At 44.3% G+C, this 26,801-nt stretch overlaps 1 protein-coding gene across 6 annotated transcripts in view; it reads left to right on the forward strand.

The window, feature by feature from the left end:
• The window catches only part of NFATC1 (nuclear factor of activated T cells 1), a 116,585-nt gene that overhangs the window by 58,453 nt on the left and 31,331 nt on the right, over positions 1-26,801 (forward strand). For 2 of the 6 annotated variants that reach the window (XM_074575769.1, XM_074575774.1), the window contains exons 7-9: positions 9,089-9,144; positions 10,430-10,562; positions 23,711-24,397. In XM_074575769.1, coding sequence (XP_074431870.1) covers positions 9,089-9,144; positions 10,430-10,562; positions 23,711-24,397 — 876 coding nt within the window. The remainder of the gene's footprint in view (positions 1-9,088; positions 9,145-10,429; positions 10,563-23,710; positions 24,398-26,801) is intronic. The other 4 variants (XM_074575772.1, XM_074575773.1, XR_012585585.1 and 1 more) reach the window with 3 other exon arrangements.

A 26,801-nucleotide genomic window follows, 5' to 3' on the forward strand; every position in this document is an offset into this window, starting at 1 on the left:
TCAAATGGTGGAGTCATTTGATGGTGGAACCCTTTCACGCACATGCAGGAGGAGTGATGTAGCTTGCAGGAAATGTCAGCACGTTTCAGTTTTTCCTGGCTGTTTAGTCAGGGAATGGCGAAGACAGAGCGGGACAGCAGCCATACGCAAGAGATGGTATCAGCAGCAACAAGCCTCATCCAGGGTGTTGCTCTCACAGTGAAGAATGAGATCAATCAATCACAGATACTTACTGTGGACAACAGAGAATAAGGAATAACCATGTGGTCTCTAGTTAAAAGTAACTTGTCTGAGTAATCCTGTAAATTTTTAATTATTACAGAAACTGCGACTGAATGCTTGAAGTTTATTCTTTCATGTCTTTGCCAGACTAAGTGGCTTCAAGCAGCTGTATCTGTGAAATCAAAGCTTCGTCTCTGAGCTTTCATAACTAGCACAAGATTTCGGCTAGTTTTTACTGTTACTGTTCCAGTAGGACCCTCTGTCCAAACACACAGGAATTCACAGCACTTAGCAGAAAGCTGAGAGTCTAATGAAGCAATCAGTGCCTAAAGACAGTAGAGGAAAGGAGTGTGGGGTGTTGACCTTGGCTGGCTGCCAGGCACCCACCAAGCCGCTCTCTCACTCCCTCTCCTCAACAGGACAGGAGGGAGAAAACAAGATGAAAGAACTCGTAGGTCAAGACAAAGACAGGGAGATTGCTTACCAGTTACTGTCACAGGCAAAACAGACTCTGCTTGGGGAAAATAAATTATTGCCAATCAAAAATAGAGTGGGATAGTGAGAAACAAAGGCAAAACTAAACCCCACCTTTACTCCCTGCTCCCTTCCCAAGCTCAACTCCACTCCTTCGTTCCTGACTTCTGCCTCCTCCCCCCGAGTGGCACAGGGGGTCAGGGAATGCTGGCTGCGGCCAGTCCATAACAGCTTCTCTGTGCCACTCCTGCCTCCCCTGGTCCAGGGTGGGTCCCTCGGTCCCTCCCAGGGGAGACAGTCCTTCATGAACTGCTCTAGCCTGAGTCCTGTTCACAAGGTTCAGTCCTTCAGAAACAGACTGCTCCAGCGTGGGTCCCCCATGGCTGCGGTTCCTGCCAGAGAACCTGCTTCTGTTCGGGCTTCTCTTCACAGGCTGCAGCTCCTGCCAGGAGCCTGCTTCAGGAGCATGGGTTCTGCACGGGCGGCAGGGTGGGTATCTGCTCCAGTGTGGTTGTCTCCAGGGGCTGCAGGGGGACAACCTGCTTCACCATGATCTCATCCACAGGCTGTAGGGGAATCTCTGCTCTGGTGCCTGGAGCACCTCCTTCCCCTCCTTCACTGACCCTGGTGTCCGCAGAGTTGTTTTCCTCACATATTCTCACTCCTCCTCTCTCAGCTGCTGCACAGCGTTTTTTACCCCTTCTTAAATTCATTGTCAGAGAAGCAACACCAGCTTTGCTGATGAACTCAATACAAGGAGATACCTCCAAAGTACTTAGTTTTTGGAGTGATCGTCTACATCTTTTGGAAAAGCACAACTCCTTGTTTCCTGTTACTTCCCTGACATCACTAAGAGTTGTCTCAGGAGGACGTCACAGGAAAAGTGGTGAGATCTGAGCGAAGAGGAGCACGTTCCTTTTAGGTCTGTTGAGGGAGTAAGATTGCACCTTCAAGAGCAAAGTGGAAGAAAGTATAATGACATTTAAGAGAGGAATAGAGAGCTAAGACATTTCTAAGGTGTGCCTTGTTGCAAGGAAGCTGATGTCAAGGCAGATAATCAGAGGAGAGGAGGAGGGACCTCTAAGATTGAGCCTGACCTTCTTGGACAAGAGAAAGAAGAAAAGGGACAGGAGGGGAACAAGGAGATGAAAAAAACCAAAAATGCCATTCAAAAGCTTACTGTTTAGATTCAAAGTCATGAGGCGTTGCCATAATGGGATATCTCTGGAAGAGGAGAAGTTGTGGCCGTATAAAAAAAAATAAGAGTTTGTGTCTTAAAAAATAATGAAGAAGGAAGAATTGAAAGCATTTGGATCAAACTTACATCTTAAGATGAGAAAGAAGTAGGAGTAGCTATAGTACAGGTGGTGGTGTTGGCATCAAGCACAGAAAAAACAGAGGAAAAGAGTTGTTAATGGAAGGAAAATTTGGAACTGGCTGTGAGGTTTGTTACTCCAATAGTCTCTGAGAAAATATGAGACAGATCAGACTGAAGAAGATGGACCAGGAATATTTTACTCAGTTTCAGCTGCAAAGTCACAGGTTCAGCCTACTAGAGGTTCCCAGAGGATAGTAAAATTGTGAAGACAAGGAGATGACACGAATGTAACCAAAGACGGAGTGAAGTATTGTCATGACTGATGGTGGGTGGCTGTGCTGGGTGTGCTTGGTTCAACCTGGGTGCTCTAGACAGATTTTGCAGGGACGTCAAGCTGCAGTTTTACTTGGAAGTTGAGTGTCTTAAATGTGGAATTACTGAGAGTTATTGAATAAAACCCTCAGACCAATGGTGAGTTGAATAGGGGAAGGTGCCAGAGAGCACAAATTGCATAACCAGCTTCCATTCTGCTGCAAATAGGATCTGGCAGATCATTCCAATGGCTTTGGCTCAAAATGAACCCTGATCAGCCAGTTGTCAGTACAGTGCCTCCTTTTAATTACCTGGACTAAAATTACAGTTCATTTGCAGACACTTAAACTCAGAATAATTAAGTCTGTTAGACATACTATGTTAAAAGCAGCTGAAAATGCGCACTGTTTAGGCAAAGTGAGTCCCTCAGCTTTTGGCTTGCCCAGCTGAGCAACCAGAGAGGAAGCGTATGTCTGGCACGGATGCCAAAGTGCTGGAAGATACAGTTTGTACAGAATTTTTATCACTTGGTTGCTGCATGACTTTTTTATTCTTAATTTAAGGTAAAAAAGAGAGAAAAAGAAACTCGAGAGCATCATATGCATCACAAAGACACCTAAGCCTACATAATATTCAGGTCAATAATGCAAAAATGCGTAGCTGAAGGAATGGACAAAATCCACATGCTGCAAAAATGCTTATGAGGAGACACAAACAAATATAGCAGCTTTGATGTGGAAATACAAATAGGTCAGTTACATGTGAACTCTGCTGCGTATGGACTGATGCATGCCAAAGGACATGCCAGGGATGGGGAACAAAGCTATGGGGGAAGTCTCTGTAGCAGGACAGTAGGCTGTGAGGAGGGCAGAGAAGAACAGCTTGTGGTCTTCCTGGCAAGGAAGAGGGAAACAGAGTAGGCGAAAATCAGACCGCATTGTGGTCTCAGAGCAAAAGCAGTGAAAGGGCAAAGGGGACATCAAGAGGAGAGGCAAACGGGAGAGGCAGATGGGGGCGAAGTGCCAGGCAGCAGGCAGGCCATGGCGCCAACAGGAGTGGTGGCAGGAGGTGGAGCTGCTCTGGAGGTGTCTCTGGGCACATGCAACATCAGGAGACATCTCCCTCCTCAGAGAGCCCTAAGAGGCGGCGGATCTCAGGAGGGTGAAGTGCCATTGAGGTAGTCAAAAGAAAGGTCCTAGCTGCTTACATTGCAGATATTTATTGCCTGCTCCCTCTGCATTTCCAAATGTTTTCTTGCTCTCTTCCTGCCCCGTCTTCCCTGTACATCCCATGGTAGACTGCTTGGCTGGTATTGGTTCATCCTTATAGCCTAGCCCTTGTAAATGTCTTTAAAACGTACACCGATGTGTAAACACGGGCATAGACTCGCACCCACAGATTATTGGGCTTGCTGTTGTCCAGCTGGGGAAGTGTTGTTCACAGCAAGATGCCTGCAAGACCAGCCTGGAAAAGTGCCCTATCTCTTTGTGCCATCCCCAGATCCAAAAGGCGTCTGCCTCTGGAGCGAAATCCAGCACTAGTGCACCCATACCAATGCATATCCACCGGTAGGTGAGACAGTGCCAGTGGGTCGCGCCCAGGACTGGCGTGGGGAGTGCTCTCCTCCAAGCAACAGAGCCGCCTCTTCACCTCTCTCATTGCCAGCCCAGGTGCAGCCCTGGCCCGACCTGCCTTGTGCCTGGAGGCTGATACATCTCTGCACAAAACTGGTTGACTCTTAAGTCTGAATGACAAGACTTCATCTAAGTCTTCATCCTCTTCTCTGGCTGGACACCTGTCCTTTGCGTGCAGATCTGTTCACAGATCAGTCATCTCAGTGCCGTGAGTGTACTTCCCAGGGAAAAGGGTTTGGGGTGCAAATTGAAAACTTGCAAATCCTTCACTCCTAAAGGATTTTGAATATATATTAACAGGGCCAAATAGGAAGGTAGGCAACCTTTGCAGAGCACCTCAAAATTAAGCTTTATAATCATTCTGCCTTGAATCTGTACCCTGCCTGTTGTGGACATGTTAAAGTAATCTGGGATGTAACATAGGCATTATTGTTTAGGGTAATGTCACAACGCATTAATCAAGTAATGGGTTCCTTTGGGAGGGCAGAACTAGTTCCACCATCTTACTTGCAATACATGAATGTAAATACAGATTTACAGTCCACCCAGTGCAGTCAAACTCTGTTGAGCCGCAGGCTTGAAGAGTATAATAATGTCTGTTCTTCTCGAATCTCAGGTGAACACAGGACTACTAAAGAGTATAGACTGTTTTAACCTCCTGTAATAAACTGAGATCACTTAAATATATCTGAACGCTCCCATTATGCCCGTTTCATAGAGGCAGGGTTTAAGCGGTTGCCAGATGTTATACCCTCCTGAGTTTCCAGGCTTGGGGTTCTTTTGGTGAAGTATATTCTTTCCCCTTTTCTGCCATCCATCGGTCTGTAAAGAGAGTTACGCTGGTGGTTTGACTGTTGTGAGCTTGCGAACCCCTGGCACTGCGCATGCAGTTCCCTGGGCTACGGAGGTAAACCCAGCCCTGGAAACACTGGGGGATCTGCCCTGATGGGCAGCAAGGAGGGGAAGACAGTAGAAAAATTACTTTGGAAAGTCTTTATAGCTCTTTGTGTTGCTCTTCCATGAAGAAAATCTGTATACTGTGGTCTGCTAGGCTTTATGTGTAGATAACTGGTGCCGCTAGATTTACTCAACTACTTTTTAGCGCTGCTTCTGTGTTAAAACAGGCCTCTACAGTGCCTTTTTATGTGGAAATCTTGTAGCTGGGTGTGGTGGGGAAGCCGTTCAGTGACTCATACTGCAGGGAATTCCCTGATGAATTAGAGTATTTTTACTTCTGGACTAGTGCGCAGTTTCCTTTAACGCTGGAGCAAGCGGCTGATAAGAGCAGACTACAAAGGCCCATTCACCATTCAGCTGCCGCGTGTTAAAATGGGGTGTTTATGCTTTGTGAAGCTGAAAATCCACCCCACATAACGTGGTAGGTTCATGGTATTTTCGTCATTAGCAATCCCAGGTGCTCCAAAGTGTCACAGCGCCATAAAAAAAAGGCTGTGAAGTGGCTGGTGGTGAAACGCACCCAAAGCAGGGATGGCTATAAATAACAGCGATCGGTGTGTAAATGTCAGGCTTCCTGACAAAACCCGGTGTCTTCAGCTGGCGGCAGCGCTGATGGCCACCTGTCAGCGCAGCGCCGAGCCCGGGCGCAGTCGGAGAGCCCATGCGAAACAGGGGGTTTCTCTCTCCTCCGGCACAGCCGCACTCCTGCGCTGCCGAGGAGGAGGAGGAGGGATTTGAGGGTCCTTCTTCCAGCCCTTGGCACAGGTCCCCAGCTGAAGCTTTGGCTCTGTCAGGTCAACTGCTGCTGGCACTGAGGGAGCAGGGAGCTCCGCCGAGGACTCTGCAGGGCTTTTGCCCTGCGGTTCTGTGCGTGGATGTTTTGTTTTTATTTCCCTTTTGTAAAAAAAACACCCCACAAAATGAAACAGATCCAATATAATACCTTGACACAACTTTTTAGCTATATAAAGAGATGTCTTTCTCTTCAAAATATTGCACTATAAATCTTAAAAACACCCAAACAAAGCCAGGCATTTGGTTTGGAGAAGACACTTATTACTCGGTAAAAGTAAATAGCGAAATGAAAGGGAATGAAATGAGACCTTCGGAAAAGCTGTTTTCTCCTTTCTCCCTTTTCCTCCCTGCCTCCTCCTCTCCTTCCTCTCCTGCCCCCGTCTCCCTCCCTCCCCGTATAACAACTGCCCATTTGGGTACGGTAATTCCAGAGAGTAAACTTTAACGGGAATGCCTGAAATGTGTCTGCTTCAACTTTGTGTTATGTCTGTAATTTGAATTATTTGCATTTTGGAAAGGTATAAATTGCTCTGGTGTACTTTGGTTGGCCGGCGGCCAGGAGGGAGTTGCCTTGGGCCCCGAACCAGGCGGGCTGCTGCAGATGTGGCAGGCGTACAATGGAAACTTTTGTGGTCGAGCAGCCCTCGCTCCTCCGGCACACACTGACGGGAGGCGGCATCCCTCCCGCTCGCCGGGGTCCCCGGCGTATGGGTACTGGGGGCAAAAGCCTTCTCTCCGGTGCAGGCAGATTGTCTTGATGCATCAGGCTCCCAAAAAAACATTCCGGAGCCATTATTTCTTCCTCTCTCTCTCTTTTTATTTTATTTTATTTTTTTTTTTTAATTTCAGCTGAACTGTATAAACCTGCAAAACATGTTTACTGTAAGAGGTTGACGTAGTGGTCTAAGGTTTCCCTCCTGGAGCTGGTCCCAGTCCGTGGGCGTTGAGATTTCCCTCTTGGTTCACCAGACGTAATATGAGGAATTGTCTTTTTCTTTTTTTTTTTTTTTGTCTCTGCTTCATAACAACTTTTCCTCCCTGTGTTTTTTGTTAAATGAAATGTCACTAGCTGTTAATGAGTTGCCTGTTCCCTACTTCTTCCCTCTCTTCCCCTTCCCCTTAGTCGCTGAGCTGTGATGGTCTGGACAGTCTCAAGGGAATTTCTTGGAGCGAAACCCGTATTGTTCTTATTAGCTTCCAAAGATGAGCCACGGCTCTGGATTTTTATTTTTCCTAATAGTTTAGATTACAGCATTTAAAATATTTCTGAACAAACTCTCTTTGTCATCATAAAAATTTCAAAAGCGCATAAAGGCAGTGCTGCGTGAAGTAATTGAAAGATTAGCTAGAGATGGAGTGATTTTGAATTTTACTGAATATCGACAGGAAATAAAAAACAGAAACCTGAATCAGATCATTCGTCTTGCAAAGCAGAAATTAAACATAACAAAAAAGCTGAACTGCTGGTAATCCATTTACAAAGGCAAATTGAACACATGTTAACTACTAGTCTGGACATCTGTAGATTTTGAAAAAAAACACCAACAAACCTCTTACAAAGCAGAAGTTCCTAGACTTTGCAAAATGTGTGATAGTGTCGGTGTTGTGTTACTTTTACAATTGATCGAATTAATTGGGAGAGGGGAAGGGGGGGGCTACAGGGGCTCTATAGGCAGAGGAGTTGGGGGGGGAGAAAAGGAAGCTGCTCCCAGACAAGGGATGTGTCCTGGCTTGCCAAATTTCAGTCAGTTTTTTTCTACTGACAGCTCGAGGGAAGCATCTGTTGGATAAATTGTGAAGTGATTGCCAGTCCTCTTGAGAAGTCTGCTTCAATTTTGGCGCTCTCAAAAGGCATCGTTAAGGAGACTCGAGCACAGTCTGGATGCTCCTTCTCTCCCTGCAGCTGAACGTGGCAGTACCAATTAAAGGGATTCCTTTTCCAGCGTCACAGTTTAAAATGCAGGAAGAAACTAAGGGTAGATCTGCTAATTGTTTCCTACAGAAAGACCTTCCAAATCCACTGTGCTGTTTGCGCTGCAGCTGTCACGTTGCGCTTCTTTCCATACGTTGAAAAGAAAGGGGGTTTGGACGTTAAAACAATTGCCAGGGCTAGTCCCTCAGCAGCATTCCTTTCACAGTAGGACGGCTGTACACAAAAATATTATTTACAGACATTTGTAATAAATCAGGCAGTTCTAAATGCGTCACCTCCATCCTGGCCATGAAAGTGAAGAGAGAAGAAAAAGTGCATTCACTCTTTTACCTTGCCGAGAGCTGTTTTTCTAAGGCAAGCCCACGTCCATGCGATGAAGTTCAAAATAGCTAATATTTGCATTTGCATGTCCTGATGCGCAATAAATATACAAAAGAGATGACATAAAGTCTCATTTCCTTTTCATTCCGGTGACATCTGACAACGGTGGGACTCATGAAGCTGCATGTGTCCCTGCTGCCCAACTTAGACAGCAGTCTGCTTGTGGCCTTTCATACACGTTTGTGTTTTTCTAGGCCTGCAGAATGGAAACCTTACGTTTTGTATTATTTTTCTAATTTCTTTGCTGTTGAGTTTTGAAGCTACAAGGAAGAAGAAAAAACCCTGTTACTGACTGGTGACTTCTGTGTCAGTGAGACGCAGGAAAAATGACCAGACAAACCCAATTTCTTCCGAAAGGCAGATCTTCAGAAAAAGTGATAGCTGTAGCTTAAATCTATAGTTGCTTGAAAATAGAAATACAGTAAATTAGGAGGACCCAGCACACCACTAGAAGCAGAAAACTGCTTCAGAAAACTGTAGGTGGGTCCACTGCAGCTGAGCTCAACCAACTTTAAAATGGAGTCGAAAGCTATGTTTCCCAGCTTACGGCCATGACTTTTGATCCAAGCAGCAGAATTACGACAAGCCAGACAAGGAGCATATTAAAATGAAATACTGCATGGCTGAGGAGCTTCTTTACTTTGCTGCTTACTTGGTTTTGTTTTGTTTAATATTAATGTAGAATATGACTTACTGTAGAGGTAGTGATCAAAAGGCCTCATAGGTAGCAGTATTTCTGTCTGAAAGTTTGGGAAACTAAGGCATGCAACAGTTGCATATTTTGTCCAAACTAGTGGCAGAAAAAACTCCCAGTGGCTTTCCCCCATTGCAGTATCATGCGCTCTGGATTGTGGTTCCCCCTTCAAAAAATCTAAATGGGCTCCCATTGCGGGTTACCCAGATGGCCTCCTGGTTGGGCAACGCTTGGTCAATGCATTTTGAGAGCTGGTTTTCATATATACAGTGCCCCTTCAAAGAGATTGTTTTTGAAAAGTCATTCTTTTGTAGGCTTGGGAGAGGAAAAAAGGACAGAACTAGATATCTTTTTCTTTTGTCTTTTAGATGGTCACCATGTGTGGGAAATGGAAGCCAAAACCGACAAAGAACTGTGCAAGCCAGTAAGTCTGCCTTAAATATTTTAACATCAAGATGAAAAATATATATTGCCTTCTCCAGCACTGTTACTAAAGAGGGATTTCCAAGGCTTTGGCACTGTGTCTCCCCACTGAAACAGAACAAGTACTTGGGCCTCCCCTCCTGGAAATCTTTCTTTAATAGGAGCGTGGGGTAAAAAGCCTTCGTTGGAAGCTATCCCGAAAGTAGGAGAGACCATTTGGAAAATATTTTTTCATTGTCTGGGATGGGCCAGCCCCGTCTGCTCATCTTCTGTCTTGCTGGGTCAGTTCTTCCCTCTACTCCCAAAGCAATTTCTGATCATTTTCCTTGGCTTTCGTTTACCGTCGGCAAAGAAATGTGAGTCCCCTCACAGGAGATCAGCCTCACAGTTGGAGAAGTGTGGCTCCCTCAGCCATGACTTTAAGTGGGAAATATGGCCACTATTTCACCTCTTCAGGAATATGCAACAGTTTGATAGCTGCAAACCTGCTGGAGACATGCAGGCAAACAATTTAAAGACCTCAGCTGAATGCAGGCCAAATGCTAAAAGACGAGTGTTCCCTTTTATTCTTTCAAAAAGTGCCAAGGGAGGTTTGGAGGGTCATAGCAGATTTCACTGTGCATTTGTGTAAGCTGATGCCCTAGCAGCCAAGTCGTTCTTTAGCCCCGTGCTGGAGCATTTGGTTTCTGACAGTGGAAGATCATCTACATGTTCTCCAGCCCTTCTTCCTGTAGCAAGATCTCCCATCCACAGAAACTAGCAAGCTTAAAACTTCTGAGTTGTTACATGAAAAAACATTTCAGTGTGGAAAATGGAAATATTTGAATAATCACATGCGTGTCTTAATTCTCCTTTCAGATGAATTTGTGTTAGGGTGAGATATACTGGGAATGACCTGCCGGCCAAGGGGTTGTGCTTTCTCCTGCTGAGTTGGAGACCACGATTTGATTGTGGTCCCTGATTCTTTTCAGAGGCAGGAGGGATAAAGCATTGTCCATACGCAGTATCACATCTGCTGTCCAAGGGGAAGAGGTGAAGGCTAGTGATTTTTTAAAGACCCAAACCATGCTAAAATCTTACATCCCTACTTCTGGAGTCCTTGGCACAGAGGACAGCGGGGGCAGTGGGAGGCCGTCCCTGCCCATGAAGCCCACCAGTTCCCCTACAGAGAGTGTGTTGTTCCTTGTGAACCCGGGCGCCTCCTTCTCGGCGTTAACATGTGAATACTATTGTACAGCTCGACTGCCTCAATCGTGCCTTGACGTTCTGATTTGTTGCTTTTGCAGAATTCGCTGGTGGTTGAGATACCACCTTTCCGCAATCAGAGAATTACCAGCCCTGTTCAGGTCAACTTCTATGTCTGCAACGGAAAGAGAAAGAGAAGCCAATACCAGCTTTTCACCTATCTTCCTGCTAATGGTAACAAAATATATTCCTTATCTCTGATAGTAAAAATGAGAGATAATGATGATTACTTAGAAAGATATATGGCTCTGACAATTCTATAGCAACCTGAATAATTTGTAGGTATACTGGTACTATAAAATGAGAGTGAGAATCGAACCATCAGAGCTGCCTTTCTCTCTGCTGCCCACACAAGACACCTTCTCTGCAGATTATTTTCTTTTGTATTGGTGGCAGAGACCTGTTGGAACAAGGACTTTTTCTGCATTTGAGAGCTGAAGAGCCCCAGCACAAACTCACACGTGTGGCCACAAATTGTGAACGTGCTTAGCTCTCTGCTAAGTTGCTGTCAACCCTTGGTCTGACTTTGTAGCCCCAGAGGGCACATTGCATTTGAATTATACTTCTGAATTTGCACCACAGCACTGTAAGCGTGCTGGGCTCTCAGCTGGAGGTCGTGTGGGGATTCTCCTTCCAGTCATCCTGCACCTCGCTGTCTTGTGTGGGGTGAAAATACCGCTCCGGGCTGATGCCTCTCTTGGGTAGCAATGAAAAGCACAATGTGGATGGAGATCAGAGTGCTCCATACAAAATGCTTCATGTGTAGGAAATGTTCAGAAACACGTGTGCCAGTTTATTTTGGAAGCTTATATTGGTGGCTGTGAAGTGACAATAAAGTATTCATGCTAGCTGAATTCCAAGCAGGCTTGTATGAAGATTTTAATAGCAAGTAAATCTAGATTTTTTTTTTTTAATTTATTTGAAATGGCTTTTTCTGAGAACACTTTTTTTGAGAAAGTAGAAAAAAAAGGGTGGTTGTTTTGTTCTTGTTTTGGAAGGAAGAGGAATTAGAAAAATGATTAGGTTCATGCTTTTTTGTAGGCTTTCCAAATGAAAATAGTCCTTCTGAGGGAAATTCCCACAAAGCAATACTTGAGTCATGTCACATGACTTGAAGAGACCTGCCAACTTTTTGCAGGTGAAATCCCATAAAATACACATTTGGAATTTCACCTAGTTAGCTTGCATGCACTCCAGACTTTTATCAGGACTTTAATTTAAAACAAAAGTACAGGAAACTGGACATGGGCAACTGGCTGCTTATTGCATATGGACTGCATAGCTATGCTCCACTGAATCAGCCTACTTATGCAAACTTCATCCCCAGTGGGTATGTCTGTGTATATTTAAAGACTGTTCATCTCTTAAATTGGAAAGAAAGAGAGTTGTTCTTCTCTTGCACAACACTTCAGCAAAAAAAATCTATTCTAGATGCCAGCAGGTATTGCCTTGCCATGCAAGTTAGCCTTAGAAGTATCTCAAATACATGCCTGTTGTTAACTGCTGTCTATTGAACAGCATCTTTCCTCTCCAGCGTTGGCATAGGCCATATTTTACCATTTTATTCTAAACCATGGGAATAGTATTCACTGCTGCAAAGTTGGTTTATGCTACCACCGTTTTGAGTTTGAAACATTTGATGTTTCATTTGATGTGAAACAATGGGAATAGCTACCTAGTGACTGGCAACAGAGAACCAGCCTAGGCTTTATTCTGCAAAGACATCTTTAATTATGGTAATTGTTGAAAACATTGGGAATCTTGTTTAGTCTGCTGTACTGATTTAAATTCCTGTGAAATCTTTTAGTTTCAGTGTAAGGAACCCTGAAAGAAAAAATACAACACCAGAGTAGGGGAAAGGGAAGCAGGTATTGAATAGTAAATATGCCGTCCCCCCATTCCTGTTTACTTCTCCACTCACGTTCTCTTAATATATATGTATATGTGCGTATAGGTAATTGAAAAACATCTTACGTTGTTTGCAAATTCTCTCATAATAGTGGTAAGACTGAATGTGCTTTTGCAATCATCAGAATTAATAGTATAGTATGTTTTCATTATGCCTGTGTTGTAGCTGTGAGGTTTTGCCCTTATGTTGCTGGTGGTTGTTTCCATTGTGCCTTTCAGAGGTAGGTACGATCACCTTGACTGTGTTTTCGGAAACCATGCACAATGACTGAATCAGTCATTTACGTTGCTGTATTTCTAGGAGTCATTTTAGGATGTTCTGCCTTATTTGATTTCAGTCACAACATTCTTCTAATGTTTCAAGACACTGTAGAAAACCAAGGTTTATCTCATGAAAAAAAAAATAGTTGAGTCAACAACCATTGTGTGATCAGTGTAAAAAAATGTAAAGGAGATAAGCACTGTTTTGGTCCAGGTAATGCTTTGTCTCTTGTTTAAAAAAATCCCACGAACATAGAAGGTGTAGGTTTTTGACAAGCAGATGTCAAAGTGATCATCAAGTGTAAGATGTGGTTTTACACAAATCAGATGGTATCCTGTAGGCTGCTTCTTCTGTGCTTTAGCACTAGTCAGAATGCTAACGTTTCAGTGCCTATCACAATTTTGCAGGTATTTCTGCATGAAGGGTCTTAAAAAAGCTGCATGACATACATTAGACATACGTTTTACAGCTCAACTGGACTGTGCCAAAGCAAAATACCGTATGTGGACTAAAGCCTAAATATTGTGTGAACCCACTGGCTGTGCTCTGGGGATGGGTGTGGGCACTCACAAATGGTGCAACCAGTGGGAGAGCCATGGACTTGCTCTGCGGTTCCCACCCTGACCACAGAGCAATAGGGTGTTTTTTTTCCTGTAGCTCCTGTTTCTCCTCATTCCCTAGGGGATAACAGCCAGTGGATCCAGGGACACGTGGCCTCACTAATCCCACCTCCCGTGGATGTTCCTATAGCGTCTCCATGGAGTACAGCTCTGTGATGTGCAGCCAACACAAGCTGCCCTCTCCAGCAGAGTGTTACGGTTTCACCGCCATAAGGCTTCTCCCGTGCTGCAGAGATATGGCAGGATTGTACTTTTCCTCTCTGTTAGCTGAAGTTTTTGCAGAGCAGGGACTTACTTGGTGAAGACAAGTTCCTGCCTCAGAAAGAAAAAAAATGATGTAAAAATGAAAATCTTACTGCTCCGTGAATGAAAAGTTTAAATAACAAAACAAAACAGAAAGTAGAGGCTTCATAAATGAGAGCCAAGGTCTGGAAAACGGGCTTGCTTAAGTCTTTGGCTTGGGACAGACTGTAAACCTAAGTACTCATAATCCACTTTTAATTGAAATTTTGATTTACTGTTCTGCTGAATTTGAGCAGTCCCTGAATCCTGTATTGGCCTATATTGTACAGAAGTAACTGTAATGTCTTTTTTTTTTTTTTTGGTATTGCTTCAATATTATGCGTTGCTGAGCAATTGCATATCAGTTTTTCAGTTTTGTCCTGGAGCTTGCAGGCTGTAGGCTCTTGAGACTCCTCTCCAGATGTGCCTGTCACAGAAATATAAGTATTTTCTGTACCATTCTGGCACAGGTGAATTCCTACAGCTTGTATGGTAAGTACTATTATGTTTTCGCATTGCCACATCCCACCAGAATATGAGGAGGAATAAGCAGGACTGGATGCTGCAATCAGGAGTCTGAGCAAAGCACAATGAGCAGACGCTTGGATATTCGGCTTTTAAAGTCTCTCGGCTGCCACAGCTCTGTTCAGACATGCTCTGCCGCTCTGTTATGTGCAGCAGAACATTTTGGAAAACCATTGGTGAACTCTGCATTTGTGAACCCTACCCTCTAGAAAAACACTTGGTTTTCTTTTCTGTTTATGACTGCGTTATCGTTTTGCTTCTATGAATTTATTATACCATTGGCCCATATATGCATTTCAAACAGGAGGAATCTGTTTGAAATTCTAAAATCACTATGCGTAAGCGGTAGCATTTGAGGTTTAAACTAATCTGGAGAGGCTGAAGAAGCACACAAGCGATCAGACATGTGTGCTGTGGTTCCAAATCCTGTGCTTTCATCTGCTAAGAAAGCTGAAGGAGTTCTCCAGCTCAGAAGATGTTAAGTAACACACTGAATGATAAGGGTTAGATCTCTGTTTATTCAGATTTCTTTTAAGTAGGTACATCAAAATAGAGGAAACATGTTCAGGAACTCATTTTTTGCAGATAGGAGCGAATGCTCTCTATGATTTCTGTTATCTAATGAATTTTGATATCAAGAACGGTGAACATAGAAAAGTTTTTCTTTGAATTTTATTTAGATAAGTAGTGATACTTGACTAAGCAAAGACAGGCTAGTTTGTCTAGGAAATATTTAATAGGATGGAAAAAGGAAAGTTGATGTGTTTCTTTCACTGGAATGAAAAATACACTTTTGCAAAGAGTTGATGATAAAGTATTTCCGGTTTCTGTTTCTGTCAGGCTTCTTAATTGTCAAAGCATTATTAAAAAATCATTTCACTACTTCTAGTATTTATTAAAATGGTGTTGATGCGCTGAGCAACTTTTTATTTTGGGATGCGTTTTGCCACCCGTAGGGCGAGATTTCCAAGCCCACAGCCCCCGCAGTGCAGCTCCTTTGCCTCCCTGCAGGCGCCGGGGTGCCGAGCTCCTCTGAAAACCCAGCCACGCAGACAGGTGGCTTGGTGGGGAACGGAGGTCCCTTGAATCTGTGGGTAAGGAGCTGTGCTGAGAGCCTGCCTGGGGTGACTAGGGGTGCCTTCGTGGTGTTGTTCACAAGCCTGGCGGCGCGAAAGTGGAGCTCGTTGGTGCGCTTCTGGAAAGGGCGAGGGGTGCCCAGGGCGCGTTGCTGCCGGCATCCTCCTCGCCTTCCTGTCCCTGCGGTAAAATTATCGCTGGCCTGCCCTGCAGACGAGGGCGATCAGCAGTTTTCTGGTGACTGCACTGAGCAGCCGTGCCTCTGTTTCACCTCGGCTCTTCCACCCACAGCTCGCTTTCTAAGTCAAAAGGCGACATCGGCTGCCTTAGCCGCAAAACAATAAAATGAGGATGCAAAACGTTGCTGCTCTGATGTGACGCGGAGCACAGCTTTCGCTCATCACCTCCTGACACCTCCCACTTTTTGAGTATTTGTTGAATTTTCATGCTCAAGGCTGGCAAAATTATTAGTTTGCAAAACGGGGGTAATTTGGGGGCGGTTGGGAAAGCGGGGCCAAATTCAGTGCCTGGGCTGGGAAAGGATCCTCACCTGCAGCCTAGCCAACATGACCGCCGGCGGCAGGGCCATGGCGGCAGGCCTCGCCTCTGGCCTGGGCAGCTGGAGCAAGGGGCATGGAAGTTGCCCAGGCCCACCTTAGGCCAGTGCCGCCCTCCCGGGGCCGTGTGTGAGAGGACCGAGCGTGGCCAGGACAGGCCTGAAGGCTTGGAGCAGCTGCATGTGTTTCCATCCAGCCCAGGGAGCCACCGAGCTGCCTGCGCAGGGCAGGGCAACAGGAGGGATTGGGGGGAAGGTTGGCCCCAGGGTAATTTTTTTTATTTTAGGTGGAAATATGGATCACGGTTCCTCATTTTTACACTATGTGGTGTTAAAGCTTATTTCATTTTGGCTGCTGGGTGGCTGATTGTTGCTTTTGACATTCAGCAAAGTAACAAAAAGCAGGCAAGATTTTGTCCGAGTCCTGTTTCCATTTAAGAGGATCACAAAATTCATCATTGCCAGGCGCATCAGCCCCTCCAATCCCTTCCGGCAGCCGTGCGAGGTCTGCAGTGGAGTGGAGGGGACATGCATCACGCTCACCAGCGTGACGGCCTCAGATGCTTTTGCTCCCAGTTGCTGGGTCCCCACTAGAGCTGCCCACAGTTCATCCGTGTGACATGCCGTTTCAGCTGTCATCTGGAGCCCAGTCAGCCTTCCCTGACCTGCAGATGCAGCCGTCTTGATCTTAAGAGGCTAAACTCCCAAGATGCTTATTTTTGTTCTCCTCAAGTGGCTGATCACCATAATTAATCTAGCCCAGTGACTGATCCTAAAGGGGATGCAGTGGTGGAGGCTGCCAGAGGTGAAATGCACGGACGAGGATGTGTTTTGCTGGCTATGGGAGGGACTGCATCTGTCTCTTCTGAAGACAAAGACCATGTCAGAGCTGAGGTCAGCTGGGTCCAAACCCCTCTCTGGTGAGGGTGGATCTGGGGGTAGGACTGGCACGGTAAGGATGCCCTCCTTCCAGCTCATCCCTGCAGAGCCACAGGAGTGCCAGGGATGAGGAGTGTCGGGCTGTCCCCACGCTGCTGCCTGGCGGGACCCCTGCCCTTAGCCACTGCTTTCCCATTCTCCTCCCCTCATTGGGACAGCAGGAGTAGTGTCAGCGCTGGCAGTATAATGTTGTGCCGCATCCTCAAAAAAGACCTCACCCCAATGAATTTTAACGTGTCTGACAGAAATGACATAGAAAGCCTTGGCCAGTGCAGCCTAGGTGTTACGCACAGTTAAACCTCCAGCTGAAGGCAGTACTGGAGCTGGGTGCTGCACCGTGGGGGTAGCAGTAGAGCAGCCCAAGCGGGCATACCACAGAACTTGATTTATCCTTTTCAACATTGTAGGGTTTAATAAGGTGTTATGATGGAAAATCAATCGTGCCTTTTAAGAGTCTTCCCCTTTTCTTTTGAAAGAAAGGTAATGCATATCTTCTGTACTAACACAGCCCAAATGCCCTCCACCTAACTTCCACTCCTCCCCACCCGGTTTAACAGTGTATGCACCAAGCTACCATATATAATCTTCTGTCTCATAAATATGCGTTGAATAACCCAATAGTTTAACAGCTGTTAAAAACGCATTTAGTAAATGAGTTAGCTGGAAAGCACTTTCCAATCAGATAATGGCACTGTCCGAGATTATAGGCTGAGAAGCACGCACAAGGCTTCCATCTACCTGGAGGCTATTCTTGTATAAAACTGTACATATGCATCTGATCCCATAAAAATATATACACATTAAACCCAAAGAGGGCAGGCAGGCATGTATTAGAGGTAGCCCTCTCAGTGAGCAGTACCAGTAGCAGCGTACTAACAAGAGAGGGTGAGTGAGTTCAGATACTTGTGTAGATAAAACCTGCAATTGCACATGTGTGCTGCCTACAGCTTCTCGATAGCGTGAGGCTTCCTTTGTTTCTGAGTCACCGTGCTCTGGTTTTATTAACTAAAAAGCAAAGGCGTGACAGTAGCTTGACCTTTAAAAAATGTTTTGGTTGAATTGGTGCCTCGGGAAAAATATCCCATTCACAGCCAGCATCTGCGGAAGCCCCTGTAGTGACTGTCTCAGGACATCCTGGGATTGAGCGCCCATCCCTTGTCACTCACATTGCCGCTGCTGCAGATACATTGGCAGGGTGTTTCAGAAAGTTTTGCTCGGCCACTGCTGCTCTGGTGTTATATGAAAGGGGGATTGCAGTTTTTGAGGCCAGCCAGCCCAATGCCTCTCCCGAGCACCAGACTGCTCCAGAGTCAGAACGAGGGGCGAGGTCCTCACTCTGCTTAAGCCTGGTGGATCCAGCCGATGCTGCTGCAGCTGCCAGGATTTTGTCTTGCACAAATACAGAGTAGCTAAGCTGTACATGGAGATGTGTCCACATCCCTAACCATGTCTCCGGTGGGCCAGCAACAGAGCAGCGGCAGCAGTTGGGATGACCTGCAGAGCATCTTCTGAAGGAGCATCTGGCTCATGGTGGAGAGGGTGTGCTGCCTGGCTCGAGGTTGACTGATGGGGGAGGATTTCAAAGGCACAAATGGCATTTCAGAGCTCAGCTCAGTAGTGGAGATTCAGCTACCTAACTCCTCAACCCTCTTTGAAGGCCTTATCTCAAAATTTTTACCAATTACGAGACGCTTAGTCCAAAAGCTGAAGAAATGTGTGTGTGCACAGGATGAAAAAAGTAGTGTTTTGATTTTCATATGCTAACCAAAATCTGTGTGCTGGTGCCAGGGAACTACATCATAGTCTGCACCGTGAAAGGTGGCTATTTTGTTTGATAGGTTCAATCAAACTTAAGGGTAAAATAAATATAGTGCCATAAATGTATGCATTGATAATACTATGTGGAAATGGGAATTTGTTAGTTCAATGTTAATAAGGATAAACATCTGTTTAATTTATACGATTATATTTTCTCAGTTCACATAGTTTAATAGCACCCCCCAAAAAAAAGTTTAAAAACCCATCTGGATTGCTAAAGTGTAAAAGCAAACAGGCTTGTTAGAATTGTCAAAAAATACATATAATTTATATTTAAGCACTTTCTGACTCCCTTTACTGAATGTGCATGATTTATTATTTTTCTTCAAGGTTTGATATATTAACATTTTACCTGCCAGAAAGGCCTTTCATTTAAATGTGGGCTTGCAGAACTGGCTGAAATATTTCTCCCAGATTCAGAGCCACACAGAAGGACCATTGTCTTCCACCCAGTGCCTTGGTATGATGTCATAACCCTGCTCTCTCTGAGTGAGAAGCTTTGATTTATAGCCAGGGCTGCTGCCAGTGCACGGTTCTCAGAATTTCGTATTAAATTAGATGACATAATGACATGAGCCCAGAGTCTAAGAAGGCATCATCGAACCATTGAAAACCAATTAGCACAGATTAAGTTGCTTATGAGACTGATTTAGAACTGTGAGCTCTGTCATATTTTAATATTCAAAATCAAGGACCACTTAAAATTGTCTAATGCATTGCGAAGTAACAAGCACTTAAAAATTCACGATACGAACCAAAGTTGCATTCATTTTTTCCTTTTTATGTCAAGGGCCTGATCCTTCAGCAGAGTAGGGTCTCTTAAATGAGTAACATTACTTTTGAGTCTGAGCATATGTAAAAACTGCATCATCTTTTCTCTTTACAACTTCACAAATTCTGGCTTCATTGCTGCAGTTTATTGTTGGCAAATCTCAGTGCATGGCAAATTCAGTCACAATTTTTCATTCTAGCCAGCTGAGAGTCTGCAAGACCGGGTGTTATCTCAGCACCACGGAGCAGCATTGAGACAGAATGCTTGTTGCCTTTCGATATGGCTCTGCTGAATTTAAGAAATAATCCATTTTCTGCTAAAAGTGCTTGCAGATTCATAAGCTGTAGGTCTTCCCAGTTAATTACCAGTCCAGACCTGTCCTGTAACAAGGAGTGTCTCTTTCAGCTGGCAGGTTTTTACAGAGTCATTTAAGATTTGAAATATTTGAGATAGAAGTTAGTCAGGCTAATACTGTTCTCTGTTAAATATTAATCCTGAGAAAATTAACTGTACTTTCTGTATCACGTCTCATCTCCCTCTGTGAACTACTCACTTGTGCAAGTGAGTGACGGGGGAAATGGATATGTGTTATGGCAGCTAGCTTACCATGCCTCCACTGGGATGTATTTGAGAATGAAACCTCTTTGTCTAGCTCAGGTCTGTAAAGATTTGCAGTTAATCAAGCATGAGTCAATAAGTCAGTGGTAACGCTAGTCCATGGCTGGACGGTGATCGGTCCTGGCTGCCCTGGAGGAACTCCCTTGGGTTCCTGCCTAGGAGAAAATGGTCAAGGTGAGCACGTAAGGTTTGTATCCTCAGCTGCTCTAAGTCAGCTGCAGCTCCTTCCCCCCAGCTGAGGGTCTCAACCCCCAGAAGTCAGTGATACAGCGGGTAGGGTGTGCGAGGAACCGGTAGCCTTATTACATGCAAGTATTGTAACTTGTTTGAGTAATGCCATAGACACCGTGATGGTGAGTACAGGTACAGGCTGTTCCTGCATTGTTTTTGGAAGGTGTGCCTTGAAATACGCACAGCTCCTGCCTTGGGCCTTCCGCAGTCCTTTGCAAAGTGGAAGTAAATGGTTGCCCTTTTAAAGAAAGAATATAAGATGATTTAAACCAACTTTTGACACATTCAGAGTATTTTCAGAATGACCAGGAGGTCAGACTCACAGATCCTTTGTGCTGAGTTTGGAAATACAAACATTGGCAAAGATTGTTGGCCTTTGTTACGCCATTTGTTGAAGTTACGTAGGCTGGGGAGAAGCAGATCCAGGATAGAGTGTCATAAATAAACTGTTAACTGGTGTAATGTAGCAATTCGTGGTGTATCTGTCCTCCACAAGTCAAGTTATACAGATATTCACATAAAATACAAAAGTTGAGGTCTAGACAGAAGGGGAAGTGTTAATGTCTTACCTTTCTGCTGACATGTTCAGCTTTGCAGGTCTGATTCCCGATCATTTGGGTCATTAGTAGTGGTTTTTCCAGGAAAAAAAAATTAAAAAAAATTCCTATGGAGCTTCCTTCTCCAAACTGGTACCCTGCGAAGACATTTACACTTTAAAGGGGAGTGAATGGCTGCCATCCCAGCTTGGTAAGATCCATACATTCACTCTGCATAGTGTTAAATGGCTATACAAGTGGCAAAGCACTGAAAAGTCAGATACAAATCCCTTCACCGTTTCAGCGTGAATACTTTTTCTGTCTTTCAGTGTGATACCTATTCTAGTAATGAGATTAGCATACAAACTATATAATACTTAGCAAGGGGTGACTTTTTTACTGTGTTGAAAAAACACATTGAAAAAGGTGATGGAGACCATTCAGTTGAACATGTTCAGACACCTCTAAGCCTACGTGCAGGTAGTATCTGTCCATTTAAAGAGAACTTGTTTCCCATTACATGAAATAACTGGTGCTCAGGAGTATCAGATCAGAGCAATACAAGGGGACAATGTAAACAGTTGTCAGATAAAACGGAGGTCCCACTTAATCTTATATCCCTCCTTCTTGTTTCCCTGTCTGGCTACAAACCTCCCATCAGCAAATGAGCTACTGTGACGTACCCTGACTGGTCCCGTAATTAACACCAGTTTCTATTTTCTCTCTGAACTCTGGATTTATGGGCAGACAGGAGTGTCCTTGGTTGCTGTCACCATCTCCAAGAGAATTTTTAGACTAACAGGTCTGGAATAGAGTCCCTTCTGCCCATCAGTCCTTTGCCCAGTGCAGAGTAGGACTTCCTGGGTATCCTCTGTTGGTTGCGGCAGGTGTATTTCAGTGTAGCAGCAAATTAAATCAGATTCCCAGTGTTCATGGCCAGTAATCGGACCTTGAAAAAGACCCCATGGCATTGCTTTTATAAAGAAAAAAATCAAAGTGACAAAAAAATGCCTGGTAAAACAAGTAGCAGAGATGTTGTGTAGAAAAGCTACAATGAAAAATCAGCCTGAGATCAGGAACCTGCCTTCTTTAAAGCCTCCAGCCTGCCTGCCACCGGGGCTATAACCCTTCCCTAGGTTATAACAAGTCAGACAACTCCAGGGTTTATTTGAGTTGAATTGCCAGTGGTTGAGCTCGGAATTATTTAGCACAGGTGTTTCTATAACAGTGATATATTGGGAAAATTCAGTGTTCAACAACCATCATATTTCCAGCTGTGCTGTGGTTAGTGCTAGTACAGCGAACCTGATATAAAACATGTGAGAATATTTGCTAGCTCAGGAACTTGTTAAAGGTATTTTCTTACAATATCTAAGCTGCTATGTTTATCTAGGTGCGTTTCTTTGGTCTTGCATTTTCATAAAGGGTGTGATGCTGGTTTAATAAAGCTGTCACTGAACCTGGAATCTGCTTCTCTGCAAGCAAGTGCATTAGTAGCCCTCCTAGGCAGCGTGCAGCACACAAGCAGGTGAAAATAAGATTATGAGGAATCCAATGACAGTCCATTATCCTTAGCACATTCGTCTTGAGCAGCACCTGTGCATCTGTTGCGTGTATAGACATGTTTTTACTAGGGGTGCTAGAAATCTTGAAACAAGTGTTGCAAGCATCTATATGTAAAAGAACATAAAAGGAGCAAAGTTAACAAGAGGCTAGGGGACTGTAAAACAAGGGTAGTGAAGTGCATTCACCAGCAGCAAAATTTGTGAACGTTAAAAGAGGTTTTATATGTACACATGCACACACGTGCAGTTTTAGGGGTTCAAAAGACTCATATACAAACATAGTAAATGGCTGGAGAATGTATAAAGGTGTTCGTAAAACAGACGTAAATAAAAATACAGTCAGAGACACTCATGCAACATGCATGTGCTCTTAGCTGAGTTGTGCAAAGATTTTGAATTAATGACTTTGTGCCACAATGGTTCGGTTATTCTAATATTCTGAAAGACATTCTCTGGTGTCACTGTAAATTTCCAGCAGCACCTTCAAGTGACAGCTGTTCCTCTGGTTCTCTTTTTGGGAAAGAAGATAAATGCCACTGTGCATCCATACTCAATTGTTGTATGCATTGGAGTTGCATCTGGCTAGAAAAAATACATCTACAGACTAGCTTGGCCCTATTATTTATAATTTTCCTGATAGAGAAAGTGGGTATCTTTTACCTATGCACTGCATATGTTGTAGGAGGAACCGCAAAGGCACCTCTCTTTGATTTGAAAGCCAATGTGATAAAGACACTTTGATTTGAGGAAGGATCTCTCCTCTGATTTGAGAAAGCAGCTCTGCATTTGTCATGACTGAGTTGATGCTCACAGACAGTCATTCTGTCCACGTGCTGGTGGTATTTAGAGACATGGCTTGACAGCTCAATTAGAGCCTCTTGGGACAATGGGTAGAGCAAGCAGAGGTCTAGAATAGTAGTCAGTTTTTCTTAGTAGCCAGAGACTGAGTTAACATTTGTTAGGAGCTGGCATTAGCAGTTTGGATCCAGCTTAGAATCACTGAGAGATGGATGCAACTTATTGAATATTTTACACCCGTTCGCTGGTTAGTAAGATTAAACAATCATTTAAAAAATAAATAAATCAAATCCTACTCTTTCAAAAATACCCTCATAATTGAAAACTTCTTGTACATAGCAGTTTGTTATGTATCTTTGTAATTTTACTTTCACTGAACTCTGAAAGCCCTATCTCTACCTTATTATGCTCCAGTTTACCGAATGTGCAGACATTTATCAAATGGGCCATCAGTAGCCGTAGAAATGCAGTAGTATATCCAAGTTTAAATTCTTGCTTTGATTACTACAAATCCATGGAGCCCTTGGGTCCAAAGCTTCCACTGAAGTACAGCTATTTGCAAATAGATTTTTATAGCACATTAGTGCTGGAGGAGAGTCCAAAAAAAATAGTCCTTTTCAATATTAGAACCAGCTGTGACTTTCTTGTGCTGATGACTCATTCATTTTTTTTTATAGGGTGGGAGAACTAGGCAAAAGACACACAGAGTCTTATTCAAGACATTGTTTGTTTTGCAAAGGGTATCCTAGCCACAAGCCAACTTGATCATACCAATACGCAACTCATGTTTATGTAAAACTTTTTTCTTTTAACAGTTCCAATTATAAAAACAGAACCCACAGATGACTATGAGCCTGCTCAAACCTGTGGACCAATGAACCAAGGCTTAAGCCCTCTCTCTAAACCATACTACAGCCAGCAGATCATGATGCCCCCTGATCCTGGTTCATGCCTCGTGGCTGGCTTTGCCTCCTGTCAGCAGAGGAACGCTGTGATGTCACCTTCTCCCAACGCAAGCCCCAAGCTGCATGACCTTTCATCCTCTCCTTACAAGTGCATCCCCAACCCGGGCCACAGTCACCTCGGACTTCAGCAGCCCACTGGAGGTGTCCCCACCATACAGGAAGTGCCAAGGTCTATAGTTGTGCACCCAAGCTCCCCCGAGCAATCATCTCACATCATGCTGCAGCCGCAGGTGAGTCAACATCTGAGCAGTAGCTGTCCCCTTGGTTATCAACAAACACTCTATCCCAACAGTCCCTCTTCTCCAGTTCCATCTGTTACCCAAGAGCCAACCTATTTGCAGTCCTGCAGTCCAACTCACTCATCCATAATGGGTCAACAGCAGCAGCAACTACCGAAGGTTCACAGAAATGAGTCTCCAACAACCCAACCACTGTCATTGCCAGAGTTGCATGAGGAAAGTAATCATAATTTGGCCCCTATTCCTGTAACGATCAAGCGAGAACCCGAGGAATTGGACCAGATGTACCTGGATGATGGTAAGTCTTCTGCAGCGTAGGTTTGTGTTCAACCATGTTGCTATATCAGTGAGTTCCCTTAACCCCCTCCTCCTTTTGAATCCTGGTGGAAAAAAGTTCAATTAACAGCCTGGTGGAATGGTGCGGACTTTTGCTTGGATTGTCTCTATACAGGAAAGGACCCTTTAATTTTGTTTGCAATAATGAAACCATATTATCTAAGCATTAAATACTATTAGTTACTGTAGAGCTAGCTGCATGATTGATAGCTATGTTGCAATAATCTTAACTGTATGGTCTTGGCTTATGCCCATGCCAGTGACCTGTGGAACTGCAGTGAAGACATATTTAACATTATCCCATCCATAATGCAGTGAAACGTCTGGTGTGCAAATCTCTTCACTGGAACTAAATGATAAACTGCTCTACTTCAGTTGAGGAGGTTCAAATTAAAAAACGTGGGCACATCTTTCAGCATAACTTTTCAGTCTGGTGGCATCTGACATTAAGACTACTTTTTCTTCCATTCTTATTGTGGACTTGCTGCTGCTTTTTCTTTTTTTTTCTTTTGTAAGATTCTATATGTATATGTATTCTGCACACACCACTGAAAAGTTAAAATGCTGTGATGAACTTGTCAGGCTCTAGCTTCCAAAGATTTATTAGTTGAAAGTAATAAAAGAGATAATCTGGAATTTGGTTATGTGACCTCACTGAACTGTGATTTAGCACTTGCTGCTAAGTATGCTAGTAGTATTCTGGACCCTCACCTTAATGCAGTACATGAGTTCCCTTCCAATAGCCACATAACTTTATATAACATATCATGCTATTTAAAGAAGAAAGGCCTTTGAAATGCTGCATCGAAACTAATTGGTGCCAAGGAACATCTGAATGTGATTGTCTTTCATGGAGAATTTAAAAACAATTCATTGCACTGTTTTTTAAAAAGGACATTTAGTCATTCTATTTTAAACAGCACGATACGCACTGAATTAGGATTACAAATGAATGTTTTGGAGCTTGAGTAGCAGCCTTTTGCTTTTCAACTCTAGGAAAATGATTTTTCTTAACAGAAGTTATTATTGGTTACATGATAGACAGGTCTAAGGAATTTTTCCTAATTAGGAGTTCAGTTCACTGAAGTTTTGCACAACACATCTTTTGTGACAAGGTTTTCTTCATATAGCATGCATTTTTACCACATCTCTGTAAGGAGCAAGATTTCAACAAACCAAGCAAGCAATGTACACAAACCAAAACAAAAAGCCATGCCCAAATTTTGTTTTTGAGAGAAACCACAGAATCACAGAATGGTAGGGGTTGGAAGGGACCTCTGTAGATCATCTAGTCCAAGCCCCCTGCCAGAGCAGGGTCACCTAGAGCAGGTTACACGGGAATGCGTCCAGGCGGGTTTTGAGGGTCTCCAGAGAAGGAGACTCCACCACCTCCCTGGGCAGCCTCTTCCAGTGCTCTGACACCCTCAAAGTAAAGAAGTTCCTCCTCATGTTTACATGGAACTTCCTGTGCTCAAGTCTCTGCCTGTGACCCCTTGTCCTCTCACTGGGCACCACTCAAAAGAGCCAGGCCCCATCCTCCTGACACCCAGCCTTTAAGCATTTGTAAGTGTTGAAAAGATCCCCCCTCAGTCATCTTTTTTCCAGACTGAAGAGACCCAAATCCTTCAGCCTTTCTTCCTAAGAGACATGGTCCAGTCTCCTCATCATCTCCGTAGCCCTTTGCTGTACCCTCTCCAGCGGTTCCCTGTCCTTCTTCAACCGGGGAGCCCAGAACTGGACACACCACTCCAGATGCGGCCTCACCAGGGCAGAGTAGAGGGGGAGCATGACCTCCCTCCATCTGCTTGCCACGCTCTTCTGGATGCACCCCAGCATGCCATTGGCCTTCTTGGACACAAGGGCACATTGCTGCCTCACGGTCATCCTCTTGTCCACCAGGACTCCCACGTCTCTTTTCACAGAGGTTAACCAGAAGTTATCTATGGAAGGAAGAGAATACAGAATAAAATCTAAACCTAGTCCATAGCTGTCTTTCTAGAAAAGCACAAGAAATGTGCAGTCTTTCTGCCTTAGCTCTCCAAAATCCATCGACCACTTCTCTGACAGCACTGTGAAAGTTGCCTTTGGCTGATCTTTGCTAGAGAGGTGGGACTGCAGCTCAGGGATGAAGGGTGAAACTCCTCAGTCATGTTTACTTCAGATTTTTCCTGGAAGAACAGAGGAACTTTGCTACCATGTGGTCTCAGAGAGTTATTTTAATTTGTTCAGCAATGCTCATTCTCTCCGACAAAGCATAAATGGTTTAGTCTTTACCTCCATCTCTCTTCCATCCCTTCTTCTGAACACACATGCACACCAGTCCTCTGACAGATAATCATAAGTAATTGTAGAAGCCACCATGTACA

The sequence above is a fragment of the Larus michahellis genome, chromosome 2 (genome assembly GCF_964199755.1).
Source record: "Larus michahellis chromosome 2, bLarMic1.1, whole genome shotgun sequence".
Taxonomy (NCBI): Eukaryota; Metazoa; Chordata; class Aves; order Charadriiformes; family Laridae; genus Larus; species Larus michahellis.